The 22,596-nt window shown below is 37.9% G+C and overlaps 1 protein-coding gene and 1 pseudogene across 7 annotated transcripts; both read right to left on the bottom strand.

Moving 5' to 3' along the window:
- Positions 1-477: 477 nt before the first annotated feature.
- On the bottom strand, positions 478-15,823 carry LOC148877452 (protein CLAVATA3 INSENSITIVE RECEPTOR KINASE 4-like). 7 transcript variants are annotated; one of them, XM_088941415.1, is made up of 11 exons: positions 15,345-15,823; positions 15,116-15,248; positions 14,872-14,943; positions 13,461-13,566; positions 13,274-13,345; positions 13,130-13,189; positions 4,047-4,120; positions 3,820-3,966; positions 3,371-3,718; positions 2,183-2,574; positions 478-1,218 (listed from the first exon to the last, which is right to left on the bottom strand). In XM_088941415.1, exons 4-11 carry the CDS (start codon positions 13,559-13,561, stop codon positions 901-903), a joined length of 1,512 nt encoding a protein of 503 aa, XP_088797541.1. In that variant the 5' UTR covers positions 13,562-13,566; positions 14,872-14,943; positions 15,116-15,248; positions 15,345-15,823; the 3' UTR covers positions 478-900. The 7 variants fall into 7 exon arrangements, with proteins under 7 accessions (XP_088797541.1, XP_088797499.1, XP_088797490.1 ...); XM_088941373.1 differs by having other exon boundaries at positions 3,371-3,709; positions 13,461-13,604; positions 15,345-15,817; XM_088941364.1 differs by having other exon boundaries at positions 13,461-13,604; positions 15,345-15,757.
- Positions 15,824-17,077: 1,254 nt separating this feature from the next.
- On the bottom strand, positions 17,078-21,990 carry LOC148877453 (small ribosomal subunit protein RACK1-like; annotated as a pseudogene).
- Between the last annotated feature and the right edge of the window lie 606 nt (positions 21,991-22,596).

Consider the following 22,596-nt stretch of genomic DNA (forward strand, 5'->3'; position numbering starts at 1 on the left):
TCCCAAGGTCTGCTAAATCTGCTGCTCATTGTTTAGCCAAGTATGGTTTACTAGTTAACCAAACGTAGACTTGGTCTCTATGCCCTCTTTACAACATTTTATTGACAAGGATTGTATTTGAGCACGTTAAATCAATAAATTGCCTTGTTAGGCCTCAAAGAAACAAAAACTCCAGGTTGTAGAATACAATGGTTCAGTGTCGAGACCAAGGAGCAGTAACACAAAAAGATCGCATTGCTTTAGATTTAAGGGATGGATGACAGGTTTTTTCAAATCAATTTTCTTGCATTTCTTGTCGCTTGAATCATGTAATTCAAGTAATGTAGATCAAATATTCTGAACAAGATTAACGTTAATACGGTCAAATATCCCCCCCTGGTATATAATATGGTCAAATGCTGCATTGAGAATGCAGGAGCAGTGGTTCATCCTTTGGACCTAGTTAATGAATGCATTAATGCATCTTTACCTCTAATGTTTAAGCTAGGGAACAGAACCAGAAAGATGGTATACGTTAGAACAGTTTGAACAATCGGCTGAGGCAAAACCTGAGGGTTTTCTGTATATGTAACAAAAATGAAAAGAAATGCCCTAAAATGAATAAACTGGCATTTTTCCTTCTCTTTTTTCTTGCATCAGTTCAGTTACACATTTGTGGAAGCCAAAATCTTTTACCACTTTTCCATGTGAAAATATTGTATTGCCCCCAATTCTCTCGTATCCTTTAGGTTGTGTTTGGTTTGATAGAAAATAAGAGCTTTCCCTCAACTTTCCGTTTCTCTCTTGTTTTCTATCAAAGCAAACATAGCTTTGGGGATTTATGTTGATCCAAAGATTTAACTACCCTCCATTATCAAATGCAAACTCTAAATTTGAGCCTGCAGAAAGCAATTCTGCGCATCACCTGGGGCCAGACAGCTCAATTGCTTCAATGATGAATGAAGATTCTTCAAGGGCATCACTGTAGTTTCTGGAGAAACTGTAAGCCCTTCCTCCACTAGGTATGTCAACTTGAGCTTCTTCTGTATGTATTAGTGGTCTGATCACACCTTCCAGTGTCTTTAGGGCTTCTGACATCTTTGGTCGGAGGTTGGGATGGGATTGTGTACACTGCAGGGCCACTTCTACTGCTTTTTCCAGCTCTACTGCATCAAAACATCCATTAAGATCCTTATCTACCAGTACCTCCAGTCTCTTCTCCTCGTGCAACGTCCTAACCTACAAATTTCAGCCAGACCATCATAACTGACATAATCACATAACAACTGTAGAAATGCAAGTCCTATCAGCAAATAACTAATAATGGAGCAATTATACCTTACTTTAGCCCCAAATAAGTTCACTACTGCTTAATGGATATGCAAAAGAAGCAAAGTGAGAAACACCTCATATTGCTTCCATAACCGGACTTCATCTATAAGAGAATGCATAAAACAGTAACCAGGAAATGCGCATTCTTGCACTAGGAAACAAGTTCTCTTCTACAGATGCAAGGAAGTATTTGTTTGACAAACTATAATTTGAATATAGATGAATCTTGCATGGACCACACACACTTGAGCAGAGAATTTATGGAGGGAAGCCCCCAAAGTCATAACATTCAGAAGTTCTAAAGAATTTGGAAAGAAAATGCTTTTCAAACCAGGATTTAGAATGGTAGTAAAGAATTTAGAATTGTACAATTAAATTTTACACTAAAAAGAACAATCTCCTTCATTTGAATGCATGATAGAATTTGTCCAATATTCAACAGAAAGGTTCATGACTAGGGGAAGTCTCAATATACACCAATTTTTTGTTAACAAAACATTTAGGTACAGATTCTGGATTGGACAATTTGAACCAGTAACCACCTACTCAATTTTCTAATCTCTTTTACTTTTTCTTTTTGTTGATTTTTTTTTTTTTTTTTTTTTTGGGGGGGGGGGGGGGGGCGGAGTTGGCGGTAAGAACATTTACTCAAATTTGGACAAAGATGGTTACCTAAATTGAAACTGCTCCTCTGAAAAACAGTTGGCAGAAAATAACCAAAACAAGCACAAATCCGGTAACAAAATTCTCTGAGGTAAACATGGCTTTATAGAATCACCATGATTTTTGTGTTCAATCTCTTTGCATAGGAGATTGAAAATAACAATACCACAGACAATAAAAGTATTATTCAAAACTCAGAAGTAGTTACCCAGTCAAGAATCATTCCCTTCTGAATCTGGCCATTTCCTGCATCTAATGCCTTCTGTCCCGTTATGAGTTCCAAGAGTAATATACCAAATCCAAATACATCGGTTTTCTCAGAAGATTGCCCTGTAGAAAGATATTCTGGTGCAATATGTCCTACAGTACCCCGCACTGCAGTTGTGACATGTGAATCTCTCTGATCTAAAAGCTTCGCAAGACCAAAATCCCCAACCACAGCTTCAAAACTTTCATCAAGTAAAATATTTGCAGCTTTGACATCCCTGTGAATGATTTTTGGGTTACACTGTTCATGTAAGTATAAAAGTCCACGAGCAGCTCCAAGAGCAATTCGCATGCGTTTGTTCCAGTCCAAAGATGGCTGTTCACGGGGAGGATCTGTGCATGATAACTGAGCTTAACTAAGAAACAAATGAAGCAGAAAATGGAAAATGACATCTAAAACTGCATATCAAGTCGAAAATAAAGGTCGATATCAAAGCTAAATAGTCTTATTTCTATTCATGAAGGATGGATTTTTAACAAATGAAAGCATTCAAATTTTGTATGCTCTTTAACTCACTTGAGATACTTCTCAACATCTAGCAGAAATGTGAAATGATAAATGTACTCAACTCATGAAAATGAAATTACTTTTTGTTTAGACTTGGGCATGTTTCATAATTTGATAGTTCAATGTAAAGAATAAAAAGTCGTTTGCTAGCTTCACTGCACCTTTGGATGCAATGTGAAATAAAACCATTTCATTTTAGTTTTTCATGGCATTTTAACATGTTAACATAGAAAATGGAGGCATTTACTGTTGTTATGAAAAGATGGGAATGAGTTTATTTCTTGGAATTCTAAAATGACCTCACTTCTATCTTCTCTCTGGCAACCAGAAAAATGGCTCCACTTAGAACTTTTGCTCTCAAATGAAATGAAAGATACAATAAATCATTTCATTTCAGGTTGCATCCAAACATGCTGTTAGGGATGAATCACCTTTGCATACAGTTGCTAAAACATTCAAGACACTTCATTCTCAAAAGCAGCGGTCACCTCTCTTAACAAAAGAAATGAAAGACCACATGCATTTCATCATTGAATACCCCCAGTTAAAAGAAAAAAGAACATTGTGTCAAGTCATTTGGTATCAAGTCCATAGAAGACAACCAACATATTGGAAACAAACCTCTCAAGCGGTCAGCAACACTCCCATTTGGCATGTAAGGATAAACAAGTAACCTTTCATTAGATGTCATGCAAAACCCATATAAACGTAAGAGATTCCGGTGGAGAGCCAAGCCAATCATCTCAACTTCAGTTTGAAACTGCACTTCTCCAGTAAAACTGGGATCCTTTAACCTTTTCACAGCCACAACTGTCCCATTCCGGAGACATCCTCTATAGACCACCCCATATCCACCTTGGCCTAAGATGTTCTTGGGGCTAAAATTATCGGTTGCAATTTGCAGTTCACGAAAAGAAAATCTCTTCAGATGACCCATATCAAATTCATAGTCCTGTTGCTCTGCAATAACTATAGTCAGTAAATCAGATAAATTAAAATCTTTCCCTCATTTCCAACTTTATGTATATGAATACATGAAAATAAATCACTTAAAAGGGTTTAAAGAGTACCATATGAAGCAAAGGGAACACCCCATCTGCACCAATTAACCCAACAAACAACCAGCATCACAGAGACCACAAAGGTACAGCTGACACCTATAGCAACATCAACTGCCCATTGACGATGACTACTGGATTTTTGTGATGAACTAGCATCTGTAAACAAACAACAACGAAAGTGTTACACCTATAACATCTGATATATAATTTCTTTTCTAGACTATATCATAGCTTACCCAGAGCTGGTTCTGGAACATTCCTACAAGCTTCTTCCAATGATGAGGTGCAAAGAAACCTATTCCCTGCAACACTAAAGAATACAGGTATAGTTTCAACAGCTGAGTAAACAAAACAAATATCAAAAGACCTGCATGATAGAAAATATTGAACTGTCAATCAAGTTTAATAGAATACTAGAAAACATTCAGAGTTGCAAATTGAGGCAAGAAAAATATCAAATATGACACAATTTATTAACTGACATCTTTGTACAACATTTCAGATGAATTACTCAGATTAAAATTTATCAGATGCTAACATGGGCATATCAGGTAATCAAGGCGCCAAAAAGGACTTTTTTTTTTTTTGAAAATCATAAGTGATGGAAAAATGGCATATATACCAAATTCCATTATAAAATACTGTTCAAGAAACCTATTCTCTGCAGTTGGCCTAATTGTTTTTTCTTTTGTTTGGAATATGTTCTCTTTTTTCTCCTCAGTGTATCTTTCTTGTGTTCCACTCTCCTTTTGTTGCTTTGCTCTCTAGTGATATCTCGTCACTATCAGATGTACTTCTTTTCTTCTATTAATAAATTTTCTTTTTTATTTACTACCAAAAAAAGTGATAAGGATGCCAGGCCTACAAGAAGCTCATATCTCAGCAACATGTGTTTGCCTTCTTGCTTAGATTGAACCAGTATATGAACTTATTAGGGTCCAAATTTTGGGCAACAAGGGTCTTCTATCCAAGAGGTGTATGCATTGATCCAATTTGAGAAGAGTAGGAGAAATGATATGAATCCTATTGAGGGGGAGCAAATAGCCTTGGATGCAAAGGGTGGTATGATTAGCACGAGGAAGGGTATTTTTAGAAGAAAAGAGATGAGAAAGATAAGTTATGGTGCACTCATTACCAGAGACCTACACATATTCGTGGTAGTTGTTGGGATTTAGTTGGTAAATCAAACTGGCCTCAAGAATTAGATAAAACCATCACCAAAGCAAAATAAGAAACCTGCTCCCAATAAGTATACTACAACAAATATGGCCTCCCAAGAACAAGCAAATAGCTCTACTATGAGTATGTATCAAGATTGTTCCCCTGGTTTAGATCCCAAGGAAGTGTTTATCAATGCCTTCCATGATCATTTGGAAATGTATGGTAGGGCATTGTGGCAAATAGATTCTAGCCCTAGCCCCTCAACCTCCCTTGCATTTACATCAAGTAGCACTGCCTTTGCTTTCCATGTGTCTTCCCAGTCTTCAGAATCACCTTGGATTATTGATTCCAAAGCTTCCAATCACATAACTAGTAAGTCAACTTTGTTTCAATCCTATACACTTCTTTTTGGTAGAGAAAACGCAAGACTAGTTGATGGTTTGTTCTCTTCCATAGCTGGTCAACGATCTATCTATCTGCAGGTTTCTTTCAAATGTGCTTCATGTTCCAAATTTATTTATTAACTTGTTGTCTATTAGCAACATCACTCACTCTTTATGTTGTTTAGTAACCTTTCTTCCGCATTCTTGTGTGTTTCAGGATCTAGTTCCCAAGAAGATCGGTGGAGGGAACTTGGTGGATGGCCTTTATATGGAGAATAAAATTGGTCTTGCAACTATAAAGTGTATGAGTTAGTCCTTTAAGAGTCAAATTTATTTATGGCATTATTGCCTTGGTCATATGTCCTTTAAGTCATTAAGGTGTTTGTTTCCAGAATTCTTTAAGTTAGTGTCGATAATTGAATTGCAGTGTCATATGTGTCAACTACAAAGTGTACGAGTTAGTCCTTTAAGAGTCAAATTTATTTGTGGCATTATCACCTTGGTCATATGTCCTTTGAGTCATTAAAGTGTTTGTTTCCAAAATTCTTTAAGTTAGTCGCAGTAATTGAATTGCAATGTCATACATGTCAACTAAGTAAACATCATAAAAGCTCCTTTCCTTTAAGAAATAAAATATAAGATTTTCCCTTCCATATTGTTTACTCTGATGTGTGGGGCCCTATTCTAATGTGGCTACAAATATTTTATCATGCTCACTGTGTGTTTACCCAATGCGTTCCAAAGATGAAGTACCTGTTGCACAGTGTATGCCCTTAGCTCCAATCAGATTGATGTACTTGATAACATTTATTGTGAATGAATAAAAGTGCATAATTGATTCATGTGATTTGGTGTGTTTCCTGTAATACCCTTAAACTGGACACTTATGAGACTCGTGTTAGTTTAGAATCTTCATAGCCGTTGGATAGATCTAGGGAGATTTATCCCGCCAAGGCTGACATTGATGTGCCGTCAAGTTGGTTGGGGTGGCTTGTCTCAGCTACCAGGGTGAGACTTGAGGTACATGTAGTGTGGGTTTTCTTGAAACCCTGAACTGGACCAAATTCCAATATTGCCCTAGACCTTGGAGATAGATGGGCAAAACTGGAATATTACACCTGACCCCTAGACTCGATTATGGTACTGCACTAGGTGTCAAATTGGGCTATCTTTGATATGCCAATCAGTGAGATCCTTACAAGGGGTCAAAACCTGGGTATGTTGGGATAGTTCGAGAATTCACCTTAGTGGGTGATCATAATGACAGAATCAGCCCCTTTGTCAGACAAAGTGAATGATCAGGGAATGCACTCTCTCTAATGGAAACCCAAACTACCGGCAGTGGATTTCAAATGTGTTTGAAATTTGGTTTTGCAAAATATATTTATATAAAGATATACTTATATATTATGGTTTCAAAATTGTTTGCAAAATGTTTTAATTCCCGGGATCCATGTGAGTAAAGAGTGCAACACTGTACCTTGCAGCCGAGGGAGAGGTCTTCTCTTGTTGGGCAGTATTTGATCATTAAGGGCTGAGAGGTTAAGTGTAGGACCATTGAGGATAATACCTGATGGGATAATCTTTCATCTGCCCACAGTCCTTGGATTTTCATAAGGTGGCTGGACCTAATGACCATTTATTGTAAATGTTGGGCCCATTAAGAGCCCATGGTGATGGACTCAGAGGTTCACCATGTCCTATGGTGAATTCGGCCAGGCCTTGTAACAGAGGCTGGGTTGAACCCATGTGGCTGATGTGTAGATCGATGTTAGGGTCCCACGCAATACAAAGAGAACCAAGTTAGCCAGCAAATTAAAGGGTAAGTGAGCTATGTGACTTAATGGGCCTAAAGCCCATTTCGAACTGGGCTTAAATTAGTTAATTAAAAGGGGGCAAATTTTGATTTAGAACCTGATTAGGATTAGCTGAAGGATAAGACAAGTCTTATCCAATTAAGAGTCCAGATCCAAATATCATATTTGGATCAAGAAACTCTCTCCTAATTGGATTAGGAGGCTGATCCAAAGAAGGATATAAATAGGGGGCGAATTCCTCAGTTTAAATACACTTAGCAACCTGCAGAATTCTCCCTAGTTCTTGTCGCCCCTACCGAGTTCGATTTCCACCTGTGGAACTGATCGAGAAAGGTTCTTGATATTGTTTCTTGCTGGAAGAAACAATTCTAAGTTGTGCTCACCAGCCCTTGTTCGATTCTTGCTGAAGAATTCAGGTTCTTGCTGAAGAACCATCCTGTTGATCTTGCTTCACTATCACTGTGTCTTCAGTGGAGGCGGGTTTTGGTCTTCTCTTTGGGCGTTAACACCTATGTTAGGAGTTACTATTACTTCGTATCAGGTATATCCCTCACTTCCCTTTTGGTTTCAGATCTGGTCCGGTTTTGATTCAAGAACGAACCTTGAAAATGCAGTTTTCTAAATTAGGGAATACGATTCCCGGATGGGAGTGAAAGAAATTTTTGAAATTTCGCCCAACCTTCCTGTAGGGTTCGGCCATCCATATGATGGATCTCCCATCCCTTCATTTCAAATGTGTTTGAAATTTGTATTGCAAAATATATTTATATAGAAATATACATACATATATTGTGGTTTCAAATTGTGTGCAAAAAGTTTTAATTCCTATGATCCATGTGAATAGAGAGTGCAACACTATACCTTGCAGCCAAGGGAGATGTCTTGTCGGGCAGTGTTTGATCATTAAGGGCTGAGAGGTTAAGTGTAAGACCATTTAGGGATAATAAATCTAATGGGCTAATCTCACATAAGTCCATAGTCCCTGAGCCTTCATAAGGTGGCTGGACTCAGGACCATCTAATGTAGATGTTGGGCCCACTAAGAGCCTATATTGATGGGTTCAGGGGTTTATTCGGCCAGGTCTTGTAACAGAGGCTGGGTTGAACCCATATGGCTTTCATGGAGATCAATGCTAGGGTTCCACGCCATACAAAGAGAACCAAGTTAGCCAGCAGTTAAAGGAAGTGAGCCTAAAAGCTTAATGGGCCTTAAAAGCCCACGTCGAATTGGGTATTTAATTAGATTAAATAAGAAGGTGGCGAATTGGGTTTATAATCAAAATAGGATTAGCTGATGGATAAGATAAGTCTTATCCATTTAAGAGTCCAGATTCAAACACAGATTTGAATAAGAGGAATTCTTCCCTGATTAGATTAGGAAGCTGATCCAAAAGAAGATTATAAATAGGAGGGCAAATTCTCTTCAATTCAGAGCAATTCTCTTTCTGCTTTTCTCCCTCTGTTCTTGCCGCCACCTACCCTATTCGATCTCCATCTTCGACTAATCAAGATTTGATCTTGAAATTATTTCTTGCTAGAAGAAATAATCTTGAAGTTGTGCTCACATCCTTGGCGTGATTCTTGCTGAAGAACCTCCCTGTTGATCCTGCCTCACCCTAAGCTGTGTCACTTTCAGCGGAGGATGGATTTGGCACTCTCTTTGGGCATGAACACCTACATTGGGAGGAGCATTTGCGTGGATTCCGTATCAAGTACCTCTCTCCCTAATCTTTTGTTCAGATCTAGTCCAGTTTGTTTCAAGAACGATCATTGAAAAATGCAGTTTCTCTAAAACTGGGAATAGGATTCCCAGAAGGGAGAAATAAATTTTTGAAATTTCGCCCAGCCTTCCTGCATGGTTCGGCCATCCATATGATGGATCTCCCTTCCCTTCAGTACCTAAACTTATTTAAGATTTCCAACGTATGGTACTTACCTAGCTCCAGATTAAGATACAAATCTTCTGGTCTAACAATGCAAAAGAGTACTTTCATGGTGACCTTGCTGAATTTTTTGCTTCATGTGCATCCCTTCACCAAAGCTCATGTGCAAAGACTCCTCAACAAAATGGTGTTGCCAAAAGAAAAAAATGCCATCTCCTTGAAGTTGCTCAAGGCATGTTACTACATATGAACGTTCCCAAATGCTTTTGGATGGATGTTGTATTATTCAATACCTATGTTATCAAATGTATGCCCTCTCGGTTGCTGGATTACAAGACTCCACATCAGCTCTTGTTCCCTAAATCCCCATTATTTCCTATTCTTATGAGTGTGTTTGGGTACTGGTGTTTTGTCCATCATCTGTCACTAAGGTTTGAAAATTTACAACATATCGGTCCATATCGGTCGATACATGTAACATATAGAATTTACATGCTTTGTTTATTTTTGTTAGTATCGGTTCGATATGGGCCCGTATTGGATTGTTACGGGCTTGTATCAGCCAATACAATTTGAATTTAATATTATTCTCTTTCTCTTATTTAATTTTGGTAGGTTTTAAATATCAAATTTAATTTCCCTCTTTCTCGCTCAATTTTAGTAAATTTACAAATACAAAAATTTAATTTATATGGCTCTTAATTAATACTTTTATGACATGCCATTAAAGGCAAATGAAATACTACATTTAAGGCAATGTTCAAATTCGAATTTGAATTTGACATGCCACTAAATTTGCCTATTAAAAAAGCACAAATAGGGGAGAAAGGGATTTGAGCCTTAGTCATCAGCTTGTAATGACTACAAGTTCACCACCATGCCATACCCCAAGTGTTTGGCATATTTTATGTATTTTAATTCTTAATGAAACTCTCTTTTTAGTGGATGGATGTCAATAACAACTAAAATTCATTATTAATATATGTATACATACATACATACATACACATATATATTAATAAATATTAATTTTAAGAGAACTGGACCATGCATCGACCTGGAAAAAGGAGAGGTTGAATCAGGGTCGAAATGTGATATATATAATATTATAAATTATATATTAGATTATAATATATTCAAAACATACAATTATATTCTTCTATAACATTTCTATAACATATTTTTTATCTTAATTTCAATTTTTTATAAGACACCTATCTTGAAAAGTTACCCAAAATAAATAAAAAAAAGACCACCCCAACCAGACATCCGAGAAATAAATTATAGCATTTAGCATTTATGTGCTAAAAAAATTCAAAAAAAACAGCCAGTTTTCTAAAACCGGGACTGGTTCACCAATTTTCCAATTTGACTAGCCAACTCAATGGTTTTGAGCGGTTTTATACCCAATCCGATTTTGGGGGATTTGGGGGATAGCTGAACTAACCAGGGGCCCAAGTCACAGTTCAACTGGTCCAACTGGCTGGTCTAGTCTTGTTTTCTAAACAATGATAAATGTTAACACAAATTATATTGATTCTTTAAAAACTAAAGTATGTCTGTATATACACACATTTTAATTCTTTCATCATTTTTCAACAGCTTCCAATTATGTCATGATATTTCACACTTTGTATAATTCATTGAAATATAACTTTTTATGTTTAACTAACTTATTTATAGTCATATAAAACTCATATTTTTTGTTATCAATATAGTTTTTAGGATTTATATGAGTTTCTCAATGTATCCATGCGTATCTTAATTTTTCGTCCATATCCATCCTTATCCAAAGCGTATCTCAATATGTCTCTTAAAATTGCCTCTCTGATACACATTGTGTTTCCAATACTTTGAACCTTGTCTATCACCCACTCGTGGTAAGCTTGACTTCAAAGCTGCTGCTTGTATTTTCCTAGGTTATCCTTCCACTCAAAAGGGTTACAAATGCTTTATCCCACCTCTTGTAAGTATTATGTTTCCATTGATGTGTCCTACTCTCCTCAGGGTTGAGGAGAAACCAATACAGGTTCAACTTTCTCTTCCTCTTTTTCTTGATCCTCCTCCTTTTCATATCTTCCTAAGTCACTACAAGGTCCAATAGAGTTCGAGAGCTATGGAGTAGCCTGAAGCAATGCAACCAATACCATCAAAATACTCGAAGACAGATCCTCCTCAACTAGGTACCATTATTCCTATTATTGTTTTCTAATCGCCTTGATATTGATTCCTTTATAGTTAGTGACCTAGACCTTCCTATTGCTAAAAGGAAGAGTGCTAGATCCTATACCACTAACCATCCCATTTGACAATATGTTTCTTATGAAAGTGTCTCACCTTCTTTTCAAGCTTTTCTTTCTCCCATTGGTAGTTTTCCTATTCCTAAAAATGTAGCAGAGGCTCTTTTTGTTCTTGAATGGACAAATGCAATGAAAGAAGAAATCAATGCCTTACATAAGAATGGCACGTGGGAATTTATAGTTCTTCTATAAGGAAAAGAACCAATGGGGTGTAAATGGGTGTTTTCAGCAAATCATAAAGTAGATGGTATAGTGGAGAGGTATAGGGCCTGCTTGGTAGGAAAAGGATTTACTTAGGTGTATGGAGTGGACTATGTAGAGACTTTTTCTCCGGTAGCCAAGATTAACTCTATCAAGGTCCTATCATTAGTAGTGAACTAGATTAGGAGCTACATCAGTTAGACATTAAAAATGCCTTCTTGAATGGTGATTTAGAGGAAGAAGTGTACATGGTCCAACCTCCTATTGTTCATGCTCAAGGTAGTGAGTTGAAGGTATGCAAGTTAAATAAGTCATTGTATGGATTAAAACAGTTGCCAAAGGCATGGTGTAGTAGGTTTCATCTAGTTGTATAGTAGATGGGATTTACGTAGCCAATCAGATCACACACACTTTGTGAAGAAGGAACTTCATCACTTGTGGCACAATGACCTTTGTGACAAAAATGATAGGCATCTATTTTTCACCTTATGTGACGCAAGGGCACAAGTATCTTTTTACCTTCTTTTGTAAAGTCACTACATAAAAATATAAGGACTGGAGCCGCCAGCCTATCTTTTTGACTCTTGAACAATTCTTCTCCCTTTTATCTTCTCTTCTCTTCTCCCCCTTCTCCCTTTCTTTCTCTTCTTTTTTTTTTTTTTTCCTTTCATAATAATAGCAATGAATGAATTCTATCAGCAATTTCTCAACTTTTTGCAACATTGCAAAAGAATCATTAACCATCTTGCTAAAGATTCTCAATCACAATTTTGATATCAAAATCATAGGATATTGATGGCCCTATAGCCAAGGTTGTAAACATACTGACCTCCTATACAATAGCACTGTCAAGTGTCAAGTGCTCCTTTCACTGAAGCAATGGAGATGTCTATATGTAATATTGTGTATGTACCGAAGAAAAGTCACAATTTGTACAAAATGTTACCCAATCAACAAAATTAAATTAGAAAACAAAGAAATAAAAATCTAACAAATTGAATAATCTAACAAGGAAAAACAATAAATAAATGAATTCAAGCCACTAAAAATAAGATTATACAAATTGATAAACATCTATATGCTGCAACAGTAGAAGAAGAATATAAATTAAGAATCAGGTGCCAGACTTAGCAGCATTTAGCAATATATAGAATGAGCAAAAAGGACATAGAAACAGAACAAAGAAGAGAGCAATAAAAAACCAAACAGAGAAGAAAATAAGAGCTCAAAGCAATACAAAAAAGTGTCGTATAATAATATAAAGACAAGATAGACTTAACCAATAATATATCAGTATGTAACATGAGCAATTCTATGATATAAACATTTACTTTCAGTTAGGTGCTTGCATGGACAAGTGAGACATTTGCTACATTCTACCTATGTGCGATACTAGACTAATTATTTAGTTTCGCACAGACCTATTTGTTTGACAACACTTAAACTGACATGCCACCCACTAGAGATTTAGGTTCTAACTTCATATAGATGTGCAATTTAGTAACAGATATGTGATGGCAATCATCATGCTAGAATAAATGTTTAGCGAGGATTCTTTCCACTTAAGGATCTTACCTGTAGGCTTTTGCAAGTATTCTTGGAGTGGGACCACTAAGATTATTGAATGACAGATCCCTGTTTCATCATATGACTGTAAATACTATAACTTACATATTCTTGATAATAAAAGGAAAAGTTGAGATGTGGTGGAATACATACAAGAAAGAAAGACCTGTGAGATTAGCAACTGCACTAGGAATCCGTCCAGAAAGCTTATTCTTGCTAAGCCGCCTGAGAATTTGCAAGCATAAGTTGTTAAAGCATAAAAAGCACAAGGTAAACTGACATGCTAACAGTCAACCATGAAAATTAATTGGCCATAACCACAATGGGAGGGCATACTCACAAGTAACTTAGATAAGTCAGAAAGCCCAAAGAACTTGGAATCTCACCAGTAAACTGGTTGCCTGAAAGGTCAAGAGTACGAAGCTCTGAGAGCTTCCCCATCTCTACTGGAAGACGACCAGATATTAGATTATTCTGTAATAACCTGAAAATGATATAATTATTTTGCTTATATTCCTTGGATATGATTTTGGCAATGGAAAACCATGTTCATAGTGAAGCATACAAAATCGTTAGGATATAGACATGACTGGCAAACACAATGGCAAGATGTTTTTGACAGAAGAAAAGGTCATCACTGAATGTTATCCCAGCTATATGGGGTGAACTCTGGACTGGATATGGACCTAACCTCTGGCATGTTTTTGCAAAAAGTGGGCACTTACAATCTTGAACCCGCATTCTCATGCTTGTCATTCCAGGATTTTATGATAAGAGGAAACAAATAACATGGAAATGAATTTAACAAAACCAACATATCCTTGTAAAATATTGGAAAGTTGATAGATCAAGCTAATCTATAGGTGCCTGACTAACCAGCAAGCTTTTGTGAACGCCAAAGTTTTTAGGTTCTATAACTCTTTAGATGAATAGCTCTGTAGTGGGAACAATGCTGGAAAAGTTGCACCAAAGTTCACTAAAGCATTTAATGCCTAAGAAAATGAATACCATTGACTGGATGAGGGAGAGATAAGGTAGATATTGAAGAGCTACAGAACCATAGAATAATGATAAATCTTCACTTTGTGTGAATTTTCACATTAAAACTACAGACAGGGTATTCTTCACTTTAACATCTCTATCATCATCAGCACTTCAAGAATTTTTAGGATCTTTTACCCTTATATTCTCCTCTCTTGGAATCTGCTTCTTATTTATGGCATTCTACCCTTTGGCAGAATACCCTGTTACCTATTAAAAAAGCATAGTTTTCTGGCAAACTTTAGAGTGGGTGTTCATATATTTTCTTCACCGTATTTGATCTCACCTTCCTAAAAGAGGTAGAGGCCCAGAATTTGAACTTGAAAAATGGCCAAACGATATACCTACGAAACGGGTTTGTTAGTTTTCTTCGTTTTTAGTCTATTATATAATTGTTACAAATAACTCCTTGAAAGAGTAGATTAGCTAGCCTTCTAAATGAGGCTGAATATTACCCTGTGCATTAATGGTTACCAAAGGCGTCAAACAGCTTTAAATTACTTATTCCATGAATTAAAAGAATTTATTCATAGGGAATCATTTCAAGGAACTAGGACAAATTAGAGCTAGATAAACAACAGATCAACCTTCAAGGACAAGGACTAGCCAAAAATGCAGATGCGTTTTTGTAATATAAATGCAAGCTCTGAAATGGAACATGAATCTTCAGTTTTTTTTTTCCGGTAAGGAACAGTTGTTTAGTGACTCACATTGTTTGAAGGTGACTCAAATTCCCAATGCTTGGAGAAAGCAAACCTGACAACCCCTTACTAGCCATTTCTCTGCCATCAAAACCAGAAGTAGAAGAACTATCTAAATAATAGAATTCCAACCTTCAAAAGAATAAGAAAAAAAAAAGTTGGACGACAACACAACACCCAAAATCCACATAAGCCCACCAGAGAACAAGACAAGTGCCACTTTTTTACATTTTTTGAGAACATAGAAACTTACAGAGAAATCACAAAACCCTCAGGAGAACAGCCAACCATGTTCCACGTGCAAGGATCAACCGAATTAATATCCCATCCATCAAGAACATGAAGAGTATCCCTCAACTTACTCTTCACAGACATCAAAGCAGCAACTAGCAATCCAAGGGGGAAAAAACAGTTCAGACTAATATCCCCAGAAACAAAGGAACACCAGTGAAGACAAAGTAAACTTTTCGAAAGCCAACTACCTTCATAGTTAACGCCCTTAGGAGAGAGCAGGCTGTCGGAAGCTCGAACTACAGGGAATCGAGCGAATAAGGAGAACTGTAGCAGCAGCAGCAGCAGAAGCAGAACCATCACACGCAGTTCCATTGGGGACAGAAAGCAACAACCAGGAAAGCTGGGCAAGGTCCTTTTAGGATTTCCAGATGTTGTAGTTCTAGGGCTTTGACCTGACAGTTTTTCTGGACAGCACTGGCATTGCAGGTACCACTGCTGGTGCGAATTACAATTAAATCCGCCATTGACAACGAAGAAAGTGGTCCAGAATCTCTGGCCTCGGGGCTCGGGCTGCTCTTCCGATGCCCAAACTTAATCGAATTCTATATTATATTTTCTGGGAAAGCGACGAAGAAATTGGCACAGAGCTCTGAGAGAGAGCGGGAAGTGCCCTCGAGATGCGGGAATTTATGACAGAGATTGTCACCATGTCTCCTGTCACAAGATTGACCGTTAAATCATCAAAATTTAAAGATAATGGAGGGAATAAGAGAATTAGTGGGCTGGGCCCGCAGTGCGATCCACTAAAAGCGAATCCGTTAGTTCTAGGGCCACGAGATGCATGAGTTTTATTAGCTTTGGATCCCGAGGACGTAAACCCTACGGGGCCTTTTTTTCACCAGGCCCACCACAAAGTAACAAACACCTTTAACTACGCCGCCCGGTCTGAAACAGTTTCTAATTCTAACCGTTGGATCTTGAACTTGAAAAGGCGTTAGTGTAAAAAATTATGATCCAACGGCGAGGAGGGACCCACTGAATAAGCAATTTTCAAAAGTGTACCCCACATCCGCCGTGGTACCGTGTCCAAAACGGATTCACAATTTTGCCACCTATTTTAGGGGAATAGAGGAGTAATGTTAAAAGTATGCAAACTGTTTTTTTACTTATTAAAATAAGTAATTTGTGTACTTATTTTAATGAAAATACGCTAGGCCCGAGCTTGAGCCTGGCCCTGATAAAAAGCCCGAGAGCCCGAAGCCCGACCTAATAAAAAAATTGTAATTTTTCCTAATCAAATTAGAATTAAAAATTCATATTTTTTTTCTTATTTAAATGAATAATGGGCCTATAAGATGGGCTTTTTCCTTTTCTTTTACGTTTTAAAACACTGTTTTACATTATTAAATCAAAAAAATTATTCAAATGGACATAATCGCATAACTCATTTTAAGTCTAATTTTAGGTCGGGTCGGGCCGGGCTATTTTGACAAAACCCAAGCCCGGCTCGAATTTATTACAGGCCGGGCTTTTTGGCCCGAGTTTAAGCCCACGGGCCTATAAACATGTTCAAACCCGTTCGGGGGCCGGGCCAGCCCGTCGGGTGGCCCAGGAACAGGTCTATTTCCAAATCACTTATTATGTTTTTAAGTACTTATTGGAGTGGGAATGTTTAATAAGTTATTTTCCCCATAAGTGCTTATATTGACACAAAGACAATTTTAGTCATCATTTCACTCATACATATATACAATGCTTTTCGCATGTTATACTATATATTTCAACTGAGAGTCCACGTGGGCTCCACTTCATAACAACTGAGAGCCCACGTGGACCCACGTGTGAATCACTATGTGGGCCCAATTAATAATAATAATAATAATAATAATAATAATAATAACAATAATAATAATAACAATAATAATAATAATAACAATAATAATAATAATAGGAATACTAAAAAAATTAAGTTTTAACAGATTCATATATAAAACAAGTAGCACGAATCAATAATAAATAAACGGCAAACAACATAAAACATATCTGATTCTTCCCTTGGGTTGCAGTCTTGGACAATGCTCTTGCTCTCCAAATTCCAAATCTTAACACTCTCCTGCGCCGCTACACACAACCAGTACATGTTCAGGCTGAAGCACAGAGCATGAATGATAGCGCCAGCATCACGCGAGTAAAGCCTCTTTCCTTCTACCAAATCCCATAACAGTGTGACATCGTCCTTGCCACCACGGGCACACAACGAACCATTAGGTGACATTGTGACTGTGTTAATGTAACCTCCATGGCCGGTCAATGTGCAATGAAGCTTGCAATTGGTGAGGTTGGAACGTAATAATGTAGACGTCTATGGGCCCATGCATGGGCCATGCACGGGCCATGCACGCCTACGTAAATCTTCAGGCCCATCAAGAAAACCTAACCATCTAGGTTCTCCTAATCCTATTTCAAGATAACAAACTAGGATAATCTTAATCCTACCTCTAGATAAGAATTATCTTAGATAACCCTAAACTAACCTAGATAAGCTTTATCTCTTATCCTTGTACAGTCTCACTGTGACTCAGCCACTATAACTATAAATAGGGTTGATTCAACCCTGGTACATATTAGTCAATCAAATCTTTTTTCCCAATATTTCTATTATTTTATTTATGTTTTCTTCTTTTAACTTGGTATTAGAACCATGTCCACAAAGACAGGCACACATGTAGTAGCCCAGTAGCATCCAACAATGACTCAGCGTCAAGTAGTGCACTCCCTTCAATCCAAAACGTCACCCATTATCTTCCTATGGAATTAGGAAGCAACAACTACCTATTGTGGCGTGCTCAGTTCCTTCCCATCCTTCGACACTGTCATCTACTAAAACTCGTAGGAAGGGAGAAGAAGCCACCGCCTGAAGTTATACCCAATCCAGACGGTACAGGGATGATTGTGAACCCTGAATTCGAAAAATGGACAAACATTGATCAGCTTGTGTTGAGTTGGCTGATTTCCTCCCTTACTGAAGGAGTTATGGTGCAAGTGGTAGGTCTGTTGACATCATCTGAGGTATGGACTTCCTTTGCTCATAGTTATTCTATACACTCCCGATCCAAGGTACTACAGTTGCAAAGACAACTACAAAATCTTAAAAAATGGCCTCTTTCTATTTCTGCCTATATACAACGAGCAAAATCCATTGCTGACAGTCTTTCTACAGTATCTGAATTAGTGCTCAAGTCTAAACTGGTACTTTATATTTTATCTGGCTTAGGGAGTGAATATGAGTTGGTGGTTACATCACTTACCAATCGACTAGATGCAACAAATCTCAGTATTGCTAATATTATAGGAGCACTTCTGAACCATGAGAGCTAGCTTGAAGACCTAGCTCTTGCATCAAACACTCAAAGTGCAAATCTAGCCAACGTCCCTCCTAAGAAAAGTAATTTTCGGAAGCCCCCGCAACAGTTCTCTCCAAACTTCAACAACAATAGAGATAAGGGGTGTGGATGTGGTGCTCCACAATATAATCACAAATCCTTTCAAAATCAATCTCAGCAATTTTCTAGAGGATGCAGAGGTAAAAATAATGTCACTTGCCAAATCTGTAATAAATTTGGACATAGTGCCCTGCAATGTAGAAAAGCAAGATATGCCTTTGGTTTTTCTGATAATTCTTGCAATGATCCTTCTGCATTTCATGGAAGGGTGAATACACCCTAGAATGAGTATGAAAATAATTTTGATCCCAATTGGTACCCAGACTCTGGGGCTACTCATCACATGACCCCATATCTAGATAATCTATAGAATCGTACTAAGTATACTGGACCAGATCAAGTGAAGGTCGACAATGATCAATGTTTGAATATTCACGATATAGGATCTTCTTCTATGGTTTTTAATCAGCATGTCTTTGAAAGATATTTGTCATGTTCCTTCTATCTGCAAGAATTTACTTTCTGTCAGTCGATTTACAAAGGATAATGATTTATTTTTTGAGTTTCATCGTGACTGTTGCTATGTGAAAGATTATACGGGGAGAATCACTCTCCTACAAGATCAAGAACCTAAGAATTTTAACCAAGCTACCAAATCATCAAAGTGGCAACTGGCTATGCAAAAAGAATACCAGGCCCTCATTAAAAATGACACTTGGCACTTGGTTCCCTATGATCCCTCCATGAACATCGCTATAAAGCCCGATTGGTTGCTCAGGGCTTTAACCAGGTCCCTGGTCTAGATTACTTTGATACCTTTGGTCCAGTTGTCAAACCGGTAACTGTACGGACAATCATCTCCGTTGCTCTTGCACAGAACTGGCTAGTTCATCAATTGGATATTGACAATGCCTTCCTTCATGGCATCCTTGATAAAAATATTTATGTGACTCAGCCAAAAGGGTTCATTGATCCTAAATACCCTAATCATGTATGCAAATTAAAGAAGGCTCTCTATGGCCTAAAACAATCACCGCGTGCCTAGTACTCACGGTTGAGCTCTGTTCTTAAACAGATAGGATTTCGCAACTCTTCTGCCTATCCATCTCTGTTTATTTTTTCCTCCCAACAGACGACCCTACTTTTGCTGGTATATGTCGATGACGTTATTTTGACTAGAAACTCTACCGTTGCTATTAGTGGCTTTCTCAAGTCACTCTCCTCAGTGTTTCCATTAAAGGACTTAGGGTCATTGCATTATTTTCTGGGGGTTGAGGTAAGTCGCAAATCTAGTAGTTTGTTCCTCTCCCAACAACATTACATCGCGAATACTTTGCTATTTCAAGGGCACTCTCACTCACAATCTTCATTTTCAGGGATCCTCTTCCCGACAGTTGACTACTTACATTGACGTCGATTGGGCCAGCTATCCTGATGATCGACGGTCCATAGGGAGTTATGTAGTTTACCTTGGCTCCAACCTGATTTCCTGGAGCTCCAAAAAGCAACATACCATTGCTCGCTCCAGCACCGAATCCGAGTTCAGATCTCTCGCCAACACAGTCACAGAGTTGTTATGGATTCAATCTCTGCTACGAGACATTGGCTTTCTCTCTCCTCCCCCTATTCTCCGATGTGATAATATGGGTGCTACCCACCTAGCTGCCAACCCCATTTTTCATGCCCGTACGAAGCATGTGGAGGTGGACTACCATTTCCTGTGTGAACTTGTCACTCAAAAGAAGCTTCAAATTTGATATGTTCCAATAGTAGATCAGATAGCAGACATCTTCACCAAACCTCTCTCCACAGCTCATTTCACTACTCTTCAGGACAAGCTTCTCGTCACCCCGTTCAGCTTGTGAGGGGCTAATAACGTAGACGTCCATAGGCCCATGCATGGCCCATGCACGCTTACGTTAATCTTCAGGCCCATCAAGAAAACCTAACCATCTAGGTTCTCATAATCCTATTTCAAGATAACAAACTGGGATAATCTTAATCCTACCTCTAGATAAGAATTATCCTAGATAACCCTAAACCAACCCAGATAAGCTTTATCTCTTATCCTTGTATAGTCTTACTATAACTCAACCACTGTAACTATGAATAGGGTTGATTCAACCCTAGTACATCTCAGTTAACCAAATCTTTTTTCCCAATATTTCTTTTATTTTATTTCTATTTTCCTATTTTAACTGAACATATTGGGGTTGAACCTGACGCAACTCACCCAATTAGTGTGGCTATTGGCATCCTGGATAGTGTACTTGCATTCCCCAAGGGTGTTGCATAGCTTGATGGTGCGGTCACGAGATGCAAAGACAATCTAACGGTTGTCAATCGAGAATGCCATAGAGAGAACATCCTTGGTGTGGCTGACGAAGCGGTGAGTGGTGGTTCTGATATTAAGGTCCCATTAGGAATGGCAACGAGGTAGGGCGTGAAAATCCCCATCCTTGTCCCCGTCCCTGCTAATGGGGACAATGTTATCCCCATCCCTGCAAGGATCCCCATTCCCCATGACTTTTTATAACATTAACCATTTTGTTTTTATTTTTTATTTTATTTAAAAAAATAAAATTAAAATAATTAAAATTAAGCAATCCTATTAGAAAAAAATCAACCATATTTTTAAAAACATTAATATATAGATGTATGTGTACATATATACATATATAACATATATTAGTGGGGATCCCACGGGCCAGAGATTAGGGATCCCGTGGGGAGGGGAGTGCTCTCCCCATCACCGCGAGGGGATGAAAATTTACCCATCCCCGCCCCATTTGGGGTGGATCCCATAGACGGAGATCGCTGTCCGAGGAGCAAGAGAGAGCAAATTGACCATCAAACGAGAGGACAACATCTTGTACGAAGTGAGAATGACTAGTGAGACGATGGTGTGGGACATTTTTCCTCACTGTCGATCGTCGCCAATGGACCTGCAACTGGTGCGCCACTACCTAGCAGATATGTTTGAATGAATAGAGGAGGCATAACACCCATGTGGGGGTATTTTAGGTATTATAAGAAAATATTAGGGATTGATTCGTCCCATTTTTTTGGAGAAATACTTTCTCAAGAAGTGTTGAAAAAAAAAAACCAACTTGAAGTCACTTTTTTAAAGTACTTCTTCCCCACTTTTTTACCAAACACACAAAACCACTTAATGTGTGGTCCCAACTTTTAAAAAAAGTACTTATAAGTGTTCTCAAACAAGGGCTTAAGCAGATCAAACCCAAGGTATTCGACCCGATCAAGCTTGTGGACATATTAAGGTTGGATTAGACCTAAACTCAAGTTAGGCTTGGAGCAAAAGCCTCAAGAAGCCCGGCCCAATTCAACCCAAGCCCAAGAGAGAATGATGAGAAAGACAGAAAAAACAGAACTAAATCTTTTCCTTTACCAAAAACAGCATTTGGGGAAGGCTTCCTTCCCATAAAGCCATAACCCCGTAACCCTAAAAATAAGCTTTATAGAAGTCCTGAACAGCTTTCTATTTCTTTCTTGGTTTTTATCAAACCAGACAATGTGATGCTATGCCTAAACTCCCTTTGAAGTTTAAACACGTCTTGCACAAACCAATGGAAAGTGGAGACAAAGGAGAATTTTGCAGCTAGAATCACCAAGTTCATGAGAAAAATAACTCTTATCACTGCCCGAAATTGGGATAGGTGGGTCAGTCTGTTTCTAAAGTCTAAACCATATTATGTAGAGAAAACAATTATAGGCATCCCAGCACATGCCATCTTCGTGACAATCTACAAGCAATCCAGATGTAGCCGAAGCAAGTTAATAATATCTTGACTTGACGCATTTGATGTTCCTAGTATGAAGAAACAAACAAAAATAAATAAAAACTTCAAAAATGGAAACCATGAACTCAGCCCGAAAGATCCAACATCCGCATATAAAATAAAATAACCTCTAGGACTTTTATGCTTTAGTTTCACCCCTTCTGTACGACTGAGAAACGTGAAGAAAGAATGTAAAATCAGATGCACTCGCTTTTTAAGTATGAGCCAAAGGGCGTAACTGGTAGGCGGCAATGCAA

Source organism: Nelumbo lutea, chromosome 1 (assembly GCF_056320005.1).
Source record: "Nelumbo lutea isolate HS-2025 chromosome 1, American lotus-T2T, whole genome shotgun sequence".
Lineage (NCBI taxonomy): Eukaryota > Viridiplantae > Streptophyta > Magnoliopsida > Proteales > Nelumbonaceae > Nelumbo > Nelumbo lutea.